The 12782-nt window shown below is 36.1% G+C and overlaps 1 protein-coding gene across 1 annotated transcript in view; it reads left to right on the top strand.

The window, feature by feature from the left end:
- LOC142321463 (farnesyl pyrophosphate synthase-like) overlaps positions 1-12782 on the top strand; it is a 64185-nt gene that overhangs the window by 35023 nt on the left and 16380 nt on the right. The window contains exon 4 of the mRNA XM_075359565.1: positions 12019-12222. Coding sequence (XP_075215680.1) covers positions 12019-12222 — 204 coding nt within the window. The remainder of the gene's footprint in view (positions 1-12018; positions 12223-12782) is intronic.

The following is a 12782-nucleotide window of genomic DNA, read 5'->3' as shown; positions in this document are numbered from 1 at the left end:
ATTCTTTCTGGGGGTTCCTAACAATTTTAAAACAGTTACAGTTAATAACTGTAAAGTCATAGTTATAATTCAATCAATATTTTGTAAAAGAGTGTGCTTATAATTAGCCCCAAAATGTCATTTGGAAGAAAAATTCCCAGTATTTTGAAAGTGATTCATTTAATATTTAATAATTTATAAATACTATACTTCCTTGAGATTAGGTGACCATTTTTTAGGAAAATTTGATCTTCAATGGTGCTTTAAGATATAATTTTTGATTAACAGTTATTATCAGATTCATACATTATAATCAGATAAAGTGTACAATTTAAAGTTTATAATTTCAAAGTTTTGATCTAAATGTCTTGATGTTTTTGATTTGATTTTGATTCAGAGGTTCTGGGTTCAAATCCTGCTCAGACATGTCATTTTTCATTCTGTCTCTGATCTTACTCTTCGTGTAAGATCAAGGAGTATTTAGATATCCACCGCTGTTTTAAGTGCTGCTGGTTTGGTCATAGGGCTAAGTTCTGTGAACATCATGCAGTTTGAACTCATTGTGTTGATGAAGGACACATGCGTGAGGAGTGTCCAAAGAAGTCGGAGGATGTGACTTGTGTTAATTGCAAACGTCTTCAGAAGGATCATAAGCACTCTGTGAACAGTAAAGATTGTGGGTATTATCAGAGAGCTCTCAATGTACTATACTATTTCATTAAATGATCAGATCTCAGAGTGCTTGCATTGCTGAGGTTGAGTTTGGAGAGATTGCATTACATAGAGGTTTGGATGTTGTTTTGTTGCAGCATCCAAATATTGTGTCTGGTGATCAATCAGGTTTTTCTCATTGGAAGAGGTTCTATTGCGGTTCTGAAAAAATGTCTGCTGTTTTGTGCAGAAAGGAACTTCATTGTCTGTATTCGAAAGCTCTTGGATAATCATCATGTTGTTGTCTGAGTGGATGTTTAGAACTTGTATCTGTATGTTGCTAGTTCATATTTCCATTATAGAGTTCCTGCTGATCGTCATCTTGAGGTCTGGGATAAAATCCTACGATTCTGTGACACTGGTTCAATCCTTATAGGTGCGGATGTGAATGCTAAGTCATTCTTGTGACATAACAGTCTCACCAATGTTAGCAGCGAATTAATAGAGGGCATTTTTGGTCCAGCATGATCTACAGGTATATAACGTACCTGGTGAGTTGCCCACCTACATAGGTATGGTAGATGGGCATCGATTGTTTGGTGGAATGAACATTGATGTTACCGTAGGTAGGTTTATCCGTGCCAATGTTTGTAATTGGAAGGTAGTTGATGAGTGCTCGAGTGATCATCAATTGATTGTCTATGAGATTGCTGGTGGCTTGAGTGAGCGCTACAGATGTAATGTTCCAGATCAGCTGGGTCGTTTCCTGCACAGACATGGAGACTGAAAGTAATTATTGATTTACTTTTGGCCAGGTTCCAAGGTTTGGATTGGAGTCTGGATGTCTTGTATTTGGAAAATCTGGCAGTTGTTTGTCAGCAGCTTTTCTTGACGCTGCTGAATACTCAATTCCCCAAAGTTCTGGTCAAGAGAGGATTGCATCATGGTAGAATGGGGAGCTGTATGGCATGAAGTGGGTGGTTTGTCGTTTGCAGAGAACTTCTCAATGTGAGGGTTACCTGGAATGATGAGCGGTCCTTGTTGCTCAATTCAGGACCCTGAGGTATCATTACTTTCATGAAGTCTTGACTCTGAAAAGAGACTCCGGGTATGCCTTTGTTCATGAGCAGGAGAACAGGGATCCCTGAGCATAGTATATAGGGTCTTGGGACACAAACGATGAAAGGACATTCTTCTGTTTGCTCTCTCTACCAGTTTTGGTGTAATTTTGGATACTTCTGGGAGTTTACACAAATTATTAAATAATTACTGCCTGTTGAGACTGAGATGCATCAAGCTATCTGTAGTTTAGGTAGGGGTAAGGCACCAGGCTTTGATTGAATAACGGCGGAGCTTCTTGTTTGCTCGGTTGGGGTGAGTGTGAGAGTTGTCACACATGTATTTAATAAATTGTTTGGATACTTCTCTGTGTGTTGGAAGAAAGGGATTGAGAAATTGTTGTTTAAAGGTGGCAACAAGGATCCTGCTTTTAGATCATTGTATAAGCCTCTGATGTTACTACCGGTTATTGGCAAGGTCTTTGAAAAGGTTCTGTATGTGCGTATAAATGAGAGGTTAACCTTGCAAAGATTGTTGATGGAGAATCAGTATGGATTTCGTCCCAGAAAGGGTACGGAGGACGCCATACTCCATGTGATGAGTGTGATAACAACCAGTGAGACGGTATATGTCCTGGGGATTTTCCTGGACATTTCCAAAGTATTTATAATCTATATTATCGAATACCTTTTCTAGGTCTATAAATGCCAAGTATGTTGGTTTGTTTTTCTTTAATCTTCCTCCTACTATTAATCTAAGGCCTGAAATTGCTTCCCTTGTCCCTATACTTTTCCTGAAACCAAATTGATCTTCTCCTAACACTTCTTCCACTCTCCTCTCAATTCTTCTGTATAGAATTCTAGTTAAGATTTTTGATGCATGACTAGTTAAAATAATTGTTCTGTCTACTTCACATTTTTTTGCTCCTACTTTCTTTGGTATCATGACTGTAACAGTTTTTTCATCCTCTTCAATTTCCTCCATCATTCTAATCACCATTTTCTAATTCATTTCCTTCATATAACTCTTCAATATATTCCAACCACCTATCGACTTTACCTTTCATATTATAAATCAGTGTAACATCTTTGTTTAACACATTATTGGATTTTAATTTATATACCCAAATTTTTCCTTAACTTTCCTGTATGCCCTGTTTTACCAATGTTCATTTCTCTTTCCACTTCTGAACACTTTTCTTTAATCCACTCTTCTTTCGCTAGTTTGCACTTCCTGTTTATAGTATTTCTTAATTGTCGATAGTTTCTTTTACTTTCTTCATCACTAGCATTCTTATATTTTCTACATTCATCTATCAATTGCAATATATCGTCTGAAACCCAAGGTTTTCTACCAGTTCTCTTTGTTCTGCCTAAGTTCACTTCTGCTGATATAAGAATTTCCTTTTTAACATTCTCCGATTCTTCTTCTACATTTTGTACCTTATCTTTTTTACTCAGACCTCTTGCGATGTCCTCCTCAAAAATCTTCTTTACCTCCTCATCCTCAAGGTTCTCTAAATTCCACCGATTTATGTGACACCTTTTCTTCAGGTTTTTAAACCCCAATCTACATTTCATTATCACTAAATTATGGTCGCTATCAATGTCTGCTCCAGGGTAAGTTTTGCAGTCAATGAGTTGATTTCTAAATCTTTGCTTAACCATGATATAATCTGTCTGATATGTTACAGTATTGCCTGGCTTTTTCCATGTGTATATTCTTCTATTATGATTTTTAAACTGGATGTTACCAATTACTAAATTATACTTTATGCAAAACTCTATAAGTCAGTCCCCTCTTTCATTTCTTTTGCCCAGCCCGTATTCATCCACCATATTTTCTTCCTTGCCTGTTCCAATGCTTGCATTTCAATCTCCAACTATTATTAAATTTTCATCTCTTTTTATGTGTTTAATTGCTTCATCAATTTTTTCGTATACACACTCTATCTCATCATCATCATCATGGGCGCTTGTAGGCATATAGATGTTAACAATCCTTGTTGGTTTAGGTTTTGATTTTATCCTTATTACAATGATTCTGTCGCTATGTATTTTGAAATACCGTACTCTCTTCCCTATCTTCTTGTTCATTATGAAACCTACTCCTGCCTGCCCATTATTTGAAGCTGAGTTAATTATTCTAAAATACCTGACCAAAAGTAATTTTCCACTTCCCACCAAACCTCACTAATTCCTACTACATCTACATTTATCCTATCCATTTCCCTCTTTAAATTTTCTAACCTACCAACCTTTTTTAAACTTCTAACATTCCACGCTCCGACTCGTAGAATGTTATTTTTTAATTTTCTGGTGACCCCTTCCTTAGTAGTCCACACCCGGAGATCCGAACGGGGGACCAGTTTACCACCAGAATATTTTACCAAGGAAGGTGCCTCCATAATTGCTATATAAAAATGCAGAGAGCTACAGTTTCTTGGAAAAAAAAGCAGCTCTAGTTTTCCATTGCTTTCAGCTGCACAGTACTCAGAGAACTGAGTGATGTTGATATGGCCATTTAAGTCATCCTGACTTACGCCCTTAACAACTACTGAAAGAGCTGCTGCCCTCTTTCAGGAATCATTCTTTAGTCTGGCTCTCAACAGATACTTCTCCGATATGGTTCTACCTTCGGTCCGGCTACTCTGTATCACTGAGCACTCAAGCCCATTCACCAACAGCAAGGTCTCATGATTCATAGAGGGAGGCAGGTTGTGCAAAGCTACTAAACTCATCGGGATGTGCTTCTCCATGAGGTTGGTAAGATACTGTCTAAGGGATGTTCCCAGGGCAGCGTGTTGGGTCCATTATTGTGGGTGGTGGAGTTTGATTCTCTTCTGCTGTTGAGGTTGCCCAGTGGGTGTTGGATCGTGGCTTATGCCGACGATGGTCTCCTGCTGGTCGAAGGAAGCTTGCGGAGGGAGGTTGAACTCCGAGCCACTTGGGCTTGCAGGATGTGGGCCCGAGCTGTGTGGTCATTAACACAAGATGACGTTCAGCCCAGGAAAGACCACGATGATGTTCCTCAAAGGCCATTAGGCAGTGAGTCGGCATATCTGTGTTTTGATGGCAGGCCAGCGTATAAAGTATGATCAGGTTCAAAAGTATCTCGGGGTGTTTCTTGATGAGAAACTGCAATTTAAGAAGCACCTTCAATACTTTGCAGAGAGTGCCTGCAATGTCTTCTTTGGTATTCAATGTGTGGTCAGTCTTGATTGGGATTTTAAATTTAAGACCATGAGCACTCTGTATAAAGGTGTGTGCGAGGTTATTACGCTCTATGCGGCGCCTGTATGGGCAGATAGGCTAAAGTATAAAAGTTATTAGGACATATTATTAAGGGCTCAACACCTAATATTGTTAACGGTAACAGGTGGTTACTGTACTATTTCACAGGTGGCAGTCTTGGAGGCATGAAACCAATACTTGATTGGTTTGAGCATGAAACCAATAGACTTGATTGTGTATCAGAAGCAGCAGTGGTATATTGCTAAGAAGTCCAATGAGTTGACTTCGGATAAAGTTCTTTCCAGCCATGGTGCTGTTAGGGACAGACTGCAGAAATTCAGCCGGGTAGATTCTGGGATGTGTCCTCAGTGTGGACAATTGGACGACACCGACCTTGTCCTTTATGAGTGCTTGAAGTACGAGTTAATGCGTATGGAGACCATATGTCAGCTTGATCTTATCAGGTTGACGTTAGATCTCCATGTAAACTGGAGGAGCTAGGCCGAATGGGCAATAGTGGAGGATTTTTTATTGTAGTTAGCAAAGGAAAGGATTGCTGAATGGATCTAGAGCTCTGCTTGGATTTCTCTTGTATTTTGTGTTTGTTGATGTTTTGTTTTATGAATTATATTTTTGTTGTTCTTCTTGTTCCTTGTTTTGTTTTGATGTTACTGTATTGTTATTGTTTCGTGTAATAGTTTTCTGTTTCATGTTGTGTGGTAAACTCACTTTTACCTTGTACAAGTGGGTAGTTTAATTCTTTTGTTTAGTTAGGTCTTTTTAGTCTTGCTTAAGACTCCATGGGATACATTTTCTTTTAAGTTCATTAAATAGTAGTATGCCGATGGGAATGTCACTTGTGGCATTTGCATCGGTGGCATCCTGGCTGAGGCAGACTGGAATACGACAAAAGCCAAGGTTTCGAAGATGACCTCCAGTAAAGCCCATTAGGGCTTTGAACAGACGGGGTGGTGGAGTTGTCTTCCCCTATGAGGTTAGTTCATTTAATAAAATGAACTATTACGGATACAGTAATACTGATACTGAAATATTAAAATAGAATAAAGTATACAGTAAAATATTATATCCTGAAGTAAGCAATTGAATTGAAACGTGAAATGAAGCAGAAAAAATATGTATGTAGGCATTTAGTTCATTGACATACATTAGCATGCAAATTAATTCAAACACAGGGAATTTTTTGTTCATTTCTATGTTGCGGCTACACTGCTTGACCGCAACCATTCTTTAAATTATCTTTGTACTGTGAGGTTTTTGTTCTTTGGTTATTTAGCAATTTTCATGTTTAAATAGTGTTTTGTGAAAGTTGATTTAATCTTGTATTAAAAAATCATATTTTTTTATTTTTTGTCCTTTTAGTCTTGAATATAAAATAATGGACATTACTCTGAGAAAGTGTTCGAAAATTGTTTCTCTTTCTGTCATATGACGTAATGATAAATAGCTTCTGGTTGTGGTTGGACTAGCGACAATGAATGCTATTTTAAACAATTTAAAGAAACTGGTTCATTTTCATTTCAAAGGAAAAACAAAGAAGGCTGTAAAAGAAAAAAATACACAGGATTGGTTATTAGTGAGATAAAGTAAACTTGTTCCAAAATTATCAGTTGTGGACTTAAATCAAGAATTAGCAGCCAGTGGAACAGATTTACATGTGCCAGCTGTTAGATGCTGGATTTTTGCAGCTAGTCGGAAAGTGCTTGCAACAAAAGGTACATTAAAGCACTTGCCAACTAGATCTAAGAAGACTGGAAAAATTTTATATTTTCTGATGAATCTTTATTATGTTCAAGGACAAAGGATTCCATATGTTTGAAAAGCGTCAAATGAAACTACATCATTGGCTTATATTCAACAATCAGTTAAACATCCCCAGAAAAGGATGTTTTGGGATTGTTTCAAATTTGATGGCACTTGTTCATTTATTACATTTTACGTTAGAACGAAAGCAGGAGATTGAAGACTGGGGTCTTATGTCCTGGCAGGTCAGGTGGAATGAATCCCCCACAGGTCGCTACATGCATGGCAAATTTCCTGTACTGTCTGTTTTAGGTGCAATTGGATGGGTCTTCCCCAATCGATATTTCACACAGTTTCTCTCTGGGCATGATGCCTTTCAGGCAAGTTTCGCTAGGTTTTGTTTGGTGGATTCGAGTCAATTCCCAGATTGTGGGACTGATGATACATTGAACCACGTCCTCTACATCTGTCTCCGGTACAAGGTCGAATGTTCACGAGCTGTTAGGGAACTTGAGAGAATACATTCCTTTCTGGATCTACGTATTAACTGGATGATAAGTGAGGAGTGGTCTATAGTGACTGGTTTTCTTTATGTCCTTGCAGTGTGTAGGTCTGCAGAGGGAGTTTAATCGAGGTACTCGATCATGATAGGGTTCCGGCTTAGGCATTGAATTGGTTGGAGGTATGTACATTGGCATCGTGCCATGGTTATATTGGTATTGTTTGTGACTTGATTTGGAGCTCCTGCTGGTGGGGGTGGCTGAGCTGCCAGGTTATGTTAAGTTGTGCGACCAGGGGTGTGGCTTCCCTCTGCCAGTGGCAGTCCTGATCATGACTTGGTAATGCCACGCAAGACACCGTGATGGGACCGGGTGGGGTTGCAGAGTTTGCCCTCCGCTCCTGCATGGACTGGAATGAAGTTGCGTTCCCCTTGTTAGGTTGACCTAAATTGGTCTACTTATTTGGGTGTAGGTCTGAATTTCTATGTTGTGTAAGACATAATTTTGATTGGTATGAGTGTAGCACTGATTTAGCTTTAAACTCGTTTGTTTTCTGTGGCATTCACAGTCACAAATGATGCTGTCAAATCTGGACAAGGCATGGGGTTCAGGGTTTTGGTCAGTTAGTTGACGTAGTTAGTAGATGGGGAATCATGTTAGGTTGGATGTGAAGATGTCTGTTTGAGGCCTACGTGAAGGCAAAATTTGATAAGTATTTTACTGATGCATATGTCTGCTAAGGTATTTACATCGGTGGCATCCCAGCCGAGGCCTGGTTGATGACTGTGAGATATTGTCAGTTAGAAGGTCTAAAGACGATCTCCGGTAAAGCCTCTCAGGGTTCGAATGGAGGGGGTGGTGTGGCAACCGGTAACGTCACAAGGTGGGTGTCTTTGCCCCACAGGGTTGGGATGTACATTTTAATTTAGCATGGCGCTTTGTTGAATTGGAGTGCACACTTATTAAGGGGCAAATAAGTAAATGTTGATTGCAGTCTACCTAGCTGTAAATCCAAGTGGTTTTCAAAGTGGTCTCTGATGTCTTCTTTGAAGGCAAACTTGATTAGGGCGTACCGATGTGGATGTCTCTTGAGGCATCTGTATCGGTGGCATCTCATGAGGCCAGATTAATGACTGTGGAATGTGATCAGTTTCAGGGCAGCTACGAGATGGGTGTTCTTTCCCCTCATGGGTGGGGGGGGGGGGAATTGAGATATAAATTTTAATTGCTTAGCTAATTAATCATAAAAAATTGCTAATTGCAGTGGTAATGAAAGTAAATAGATTATTGCAGTTTAGGCTGTAACTGTAGTTTATGCAAAATGAAAACATGTTAATTAGAATCCGTGCATCATATAATTTTTTGTTAATAAAAGATTTGATACATTGTTTATATTTAGATATATTAACCTTTAAGTTGCTAATAAAACCAATACTTTTTTACTCTGATGAATTGTTGAATAAATAAAGAACAATATGTTCATTAATAATGCGCTAAAAGAATAATAAGAAGTTATAGGGTCATAGGACTCTTTTACAAAATAAAGAAGAAATCTTTATGATTACTTGATTTTGTGTCTGAACAGCCCTTGTTTATCACTTCCAGTAGAAGGTATGTTGAAAAGTAACGGATATATCAAGATTCTGAAGGAAAAGGTTGTGACACAACTTCAAAACAAATTCACACAAGGCAATGGATTGTTCCAGCAAGATTTGCTGCCATACTATGTGCTAAAATAGTGGAAAACCTTTCAAAGAATGAAACATTAATGTGCTCTTGTGCCATATATCTCTCCAAACTTAAACCCAGTTGAAAATCTTTGCACAATAATCAAAAAATGACTTAAAGATGAATTGTACTATAAAAATTGTCATTAAAGCAATAAATATTGGTATGGTTTTATAATGACGAAACCAAAAAATGTATAGACACTTGTTGAATTGATGCCAAATCATTTATGTGAAATGATTAAGAATAAAGGAGGCCATATAATTACTAGATATTGACAAATGGTACAAATATGATTTTTCTTCTAAATTAAGTTACTTTTTATTAAATAACACCTGTGTTTGGATTAATTTTCATGCTACTGTAGATGCTGGTGTGTTTAAATTTCATTATTTAATGTCACTGTCCTACGAAACAAAAAAAACAATCATAAAAAAATACTTGCATCAATATATTGTCAAATTAATTACCAATGTGCTGTAAAACAAGAGGGAAGGAAACATATAAAGAAGAGTAATTTGTAACATTACTATACTTAATTGTTATAGTGGTTACAGTAGTACACTTGTTGGCAGTTCTGAAGGAAATAAAAATTTTACTTTATCGCTTATAATAAAAATTTTATTTTAATGGTCTTAAAATATTGTATTAATAATATAGAATGTGTCAAAAAAATGTATATACATTTGAACTGTCACAGAAAATTTATTTCCCTACCTACAAGGTTAAATTTCTGGGAAGTGTAACGTTACAGTCCAATTTGTAAAATAAGTGTACTTTCTGGTCAAACTGAATGTTCCAAATAGTGGATAAAGGTAAATATTTGAAGTGGTGGCTTTCAGCATCGATACATTTGTGAGTATAAGTCACGACTGATTTTGTAGCTCGTACCAAAATGTCCAATGAGATTTCAGCACACACTGCTTGAATCTCAACCCAAAGTGTGTCCAGGTTATGTGGTTTATGTCTGTACACTTCATCTTTTACTGTGTCCCATAAGAAAAAATTGAGTGGTATAAGGTCTGGAGCATGCAGGAAACTCGATTGGTCTCCTGCATTCTATTCACTGGCCTGGTACATTTTGTTGTAGGTATGCTTGCACATCGCTGTGATAGTGTGGCAGGATGCCATCTTGTTGGTAATAGAACCTGTCATTACTGTACATTGCACAAATGGAAGAGAAAATGAAATCAACAAGAGTTGTTATTTACTTTTTTTCAGTTACAGTACCTACAATACGAAAAGACCCAATGAGTCCCCTAGGAAACAAACCACATCAGGCAAATTCACACAGCCTTTTCAACAGTAATGTGGGAATTATTTTCAACCCAGTACACACAATTATGCGTATTGATAGTTCCATTAAGTTTGAATTGTGCTTCATTTGACCAAACAATGCTACCCATAAATCCCGGTTCATGTATAGCCATCCCCTGAACCCAGTCACAAAATTGTACCCTGCAATCTGGGTCGTCGTCACTAAGCTATTCCATCAACTTTGGAATGTACACGCGCCTTTCTTCAAATTGCATCGCACACTACTACCACTTGCACCATTTTCGTGTGATACATGCCTTAAAGATTTTTTTGGTAATGCTAAAACAGTTTCAACACTACACCTGAGGTTTCATCTCACTTGTAGCCATACGGGGTCACCGTTATTGGTCTTTCTGCATATCACACAAAGAATGGTCATGACTCATATTCAGAAACGTATCGAAGGTGAAGACCACCATTTTGAATATTTACTTTAACAACCATTTGGAACATTCAGTTTCACCTTAAAGCACACTTATTTTTCAAATTGGACTGTAGCCTTACTTTTCTTAGAAATGTAACCTTGTAGGTAAGAAAATAAATCTTCTATGAAGGTTCAAAGTGTGTTTATATTTTTTTGACGCACCTGTATTTATTGTAAACAGATTACTGAAAACAGGATTATTCCAGCTAAAGTTAACAGATATTCAAAGTAACTGCATAAGAGTTTATTCATTAAATATTTATCCATATTTAAAGAGATGAGAACGCTGTATTGATTGCAAAAACTTTGAATATTTTTTTATATACATCACTGTTTGCTGTTACAATATCAGGAAGTGAAACCTATCTTTTCCTTTCACCCAATTCAGCCAAACTTATGTACATTAGTCTTTCCTAACCTGATGTAACTTCTTTTTTCCCATCATCGTCCTTCTTCATTATTGTGTTTTCATATCTGTTGATACATGACTGAATTGTTGCAGCCTTGTGTGTATTTGTATTACTGCAATTATTTCTTCCTGTTCTAAACCCACACATATAATTCTATAGTATATTGTCTTTAAGTTTATCTTCTTTTCTTAATTTTCTCTTGACATTAAAAATTCAAATTTTTCTTTAGCTGTTTTATTCTTTCAACATCTTGAATACCTAAAGAAGTATTTTCTCATAATTCTTTTCTTGTTCATTCTTTTTTTGGCTCCCAATAACTATCAGTTTCATCTTTATTTTCTCATTTGCTCTATTGCTTCAACTTTTACTCATTAGTATTGTCTACATGTTTCAGATTATGTTTTATTTTTCTTGTTCAGTTTGTCTAAATCTTCTGAAGTTTGGTTGATTTATCTAAATTCCTATCATCTATTGTGGGATTAATGCAACAACACAATGCCTGCTACCTCAAAACAAGTGATTTCCAGAGTTTCCTTTCTGATGAAAAGAAATGTAAAAAAACTAAAGGAATAATACTCGTAGCTCTTGAATACTTTAATATAATTACAGCTTAAAGAACATGAGTTTTAGTAAAATTGTTGATGATGATAGATAAAAAGAACAACACCATTTAGAGAAAACATTCTCTATTATCAGAAATACTAGAGCTACTAGAGATAAAAAATAAAAACTAGGATAATTTAGGGAAAAGCAAAAGAAAAAATATTTACTCTGATTGTATTGTCAGTTCAAGGTTGATGTAAATGAATACAGGAGTAAATGCACTTCTTCTGTCTCAGAGTCTTAAGGGTTTCATTTAAAAAAAAAAAAGAGTAGTTAAAATTTTATTTTTCTCATAGTGTAGGAAACATACTGTTTTTTTTTTTTTTAAATGTAGACTGTTTTTTTGATTTCAGTTACAAGGATACTTTTTGGTGTTGGATGATATGATTGACCAGTCAGTAACTCGTAGAGGTCGTCCATGTTGGTTCAGAAATGCTGGTGTTGGTTTGAATGCAATTAATGATGCTGTATTGATTGAAAGCGGTGTTTTCCAGTTGCTAAGAAGACATTTTCGTAATAAACCTTATTATATGAAGTGTGTTGAATTATTTCATGATGTAAGTTTATTTTATTTATATATAAATATAAAGTATTTTAAGTGTGCGCGCACGTGTGTGTGTGTGTGTGTGTGTGTGTGTGTGTGTGTGTGTGTGTGCATGCGCGCATGTATGTATATATAAAAAATAGATTCAACATGATCTACCCAAGTACAGAATTGAATAAAATAAAATGACACCAACCTTATTTTTTTCATGCAATCTTTAAAAAAGTGCTTTCGTGGCGACCTGCATCTTCAGTTGTAGATTTTTTATTTTTTGTGAAATATTTAATGTTAAACTACATATTAAACTCAAAATTAAAAATTAAAGTAATAAAATTAAAATATAAAAATAAAAAATAACATAAAAAATTTATTAAAGGAAGTATAAAAATGTAAAATTATTAAAATTAAAAATTACATATAAAAATATGATGTCAAGTATTATAAAACAAAATAAAATAAAATATAATATACTAAATGTGTTTGGCCAGCCAAAACTATAGTAATGGGATATATATGGTATTTAAAGTTGTATTTACGAACTTTTATTTTTATATTAGGATCTAAAAATTTGAA

Source organism: Lycorma delicatula, chromosome 3, assembly GCF_047948215.1.
Source record: "Lycorma delicatula isolate Av1 chromosome 3, ASM4794821v1, whole genome shotgun sequence".
In the NCBI taxonomy this organism is placed as follows: domain Eukaryota; kingdom Metazoa; phylum Arthropoda; class Insecta; order Hemiptera; family Fulgoridae; genus Lycorma; species Lycorma delicatula.
This window is presented reverse-complemented; position numbering and strand designations above follow the sequence as displayed.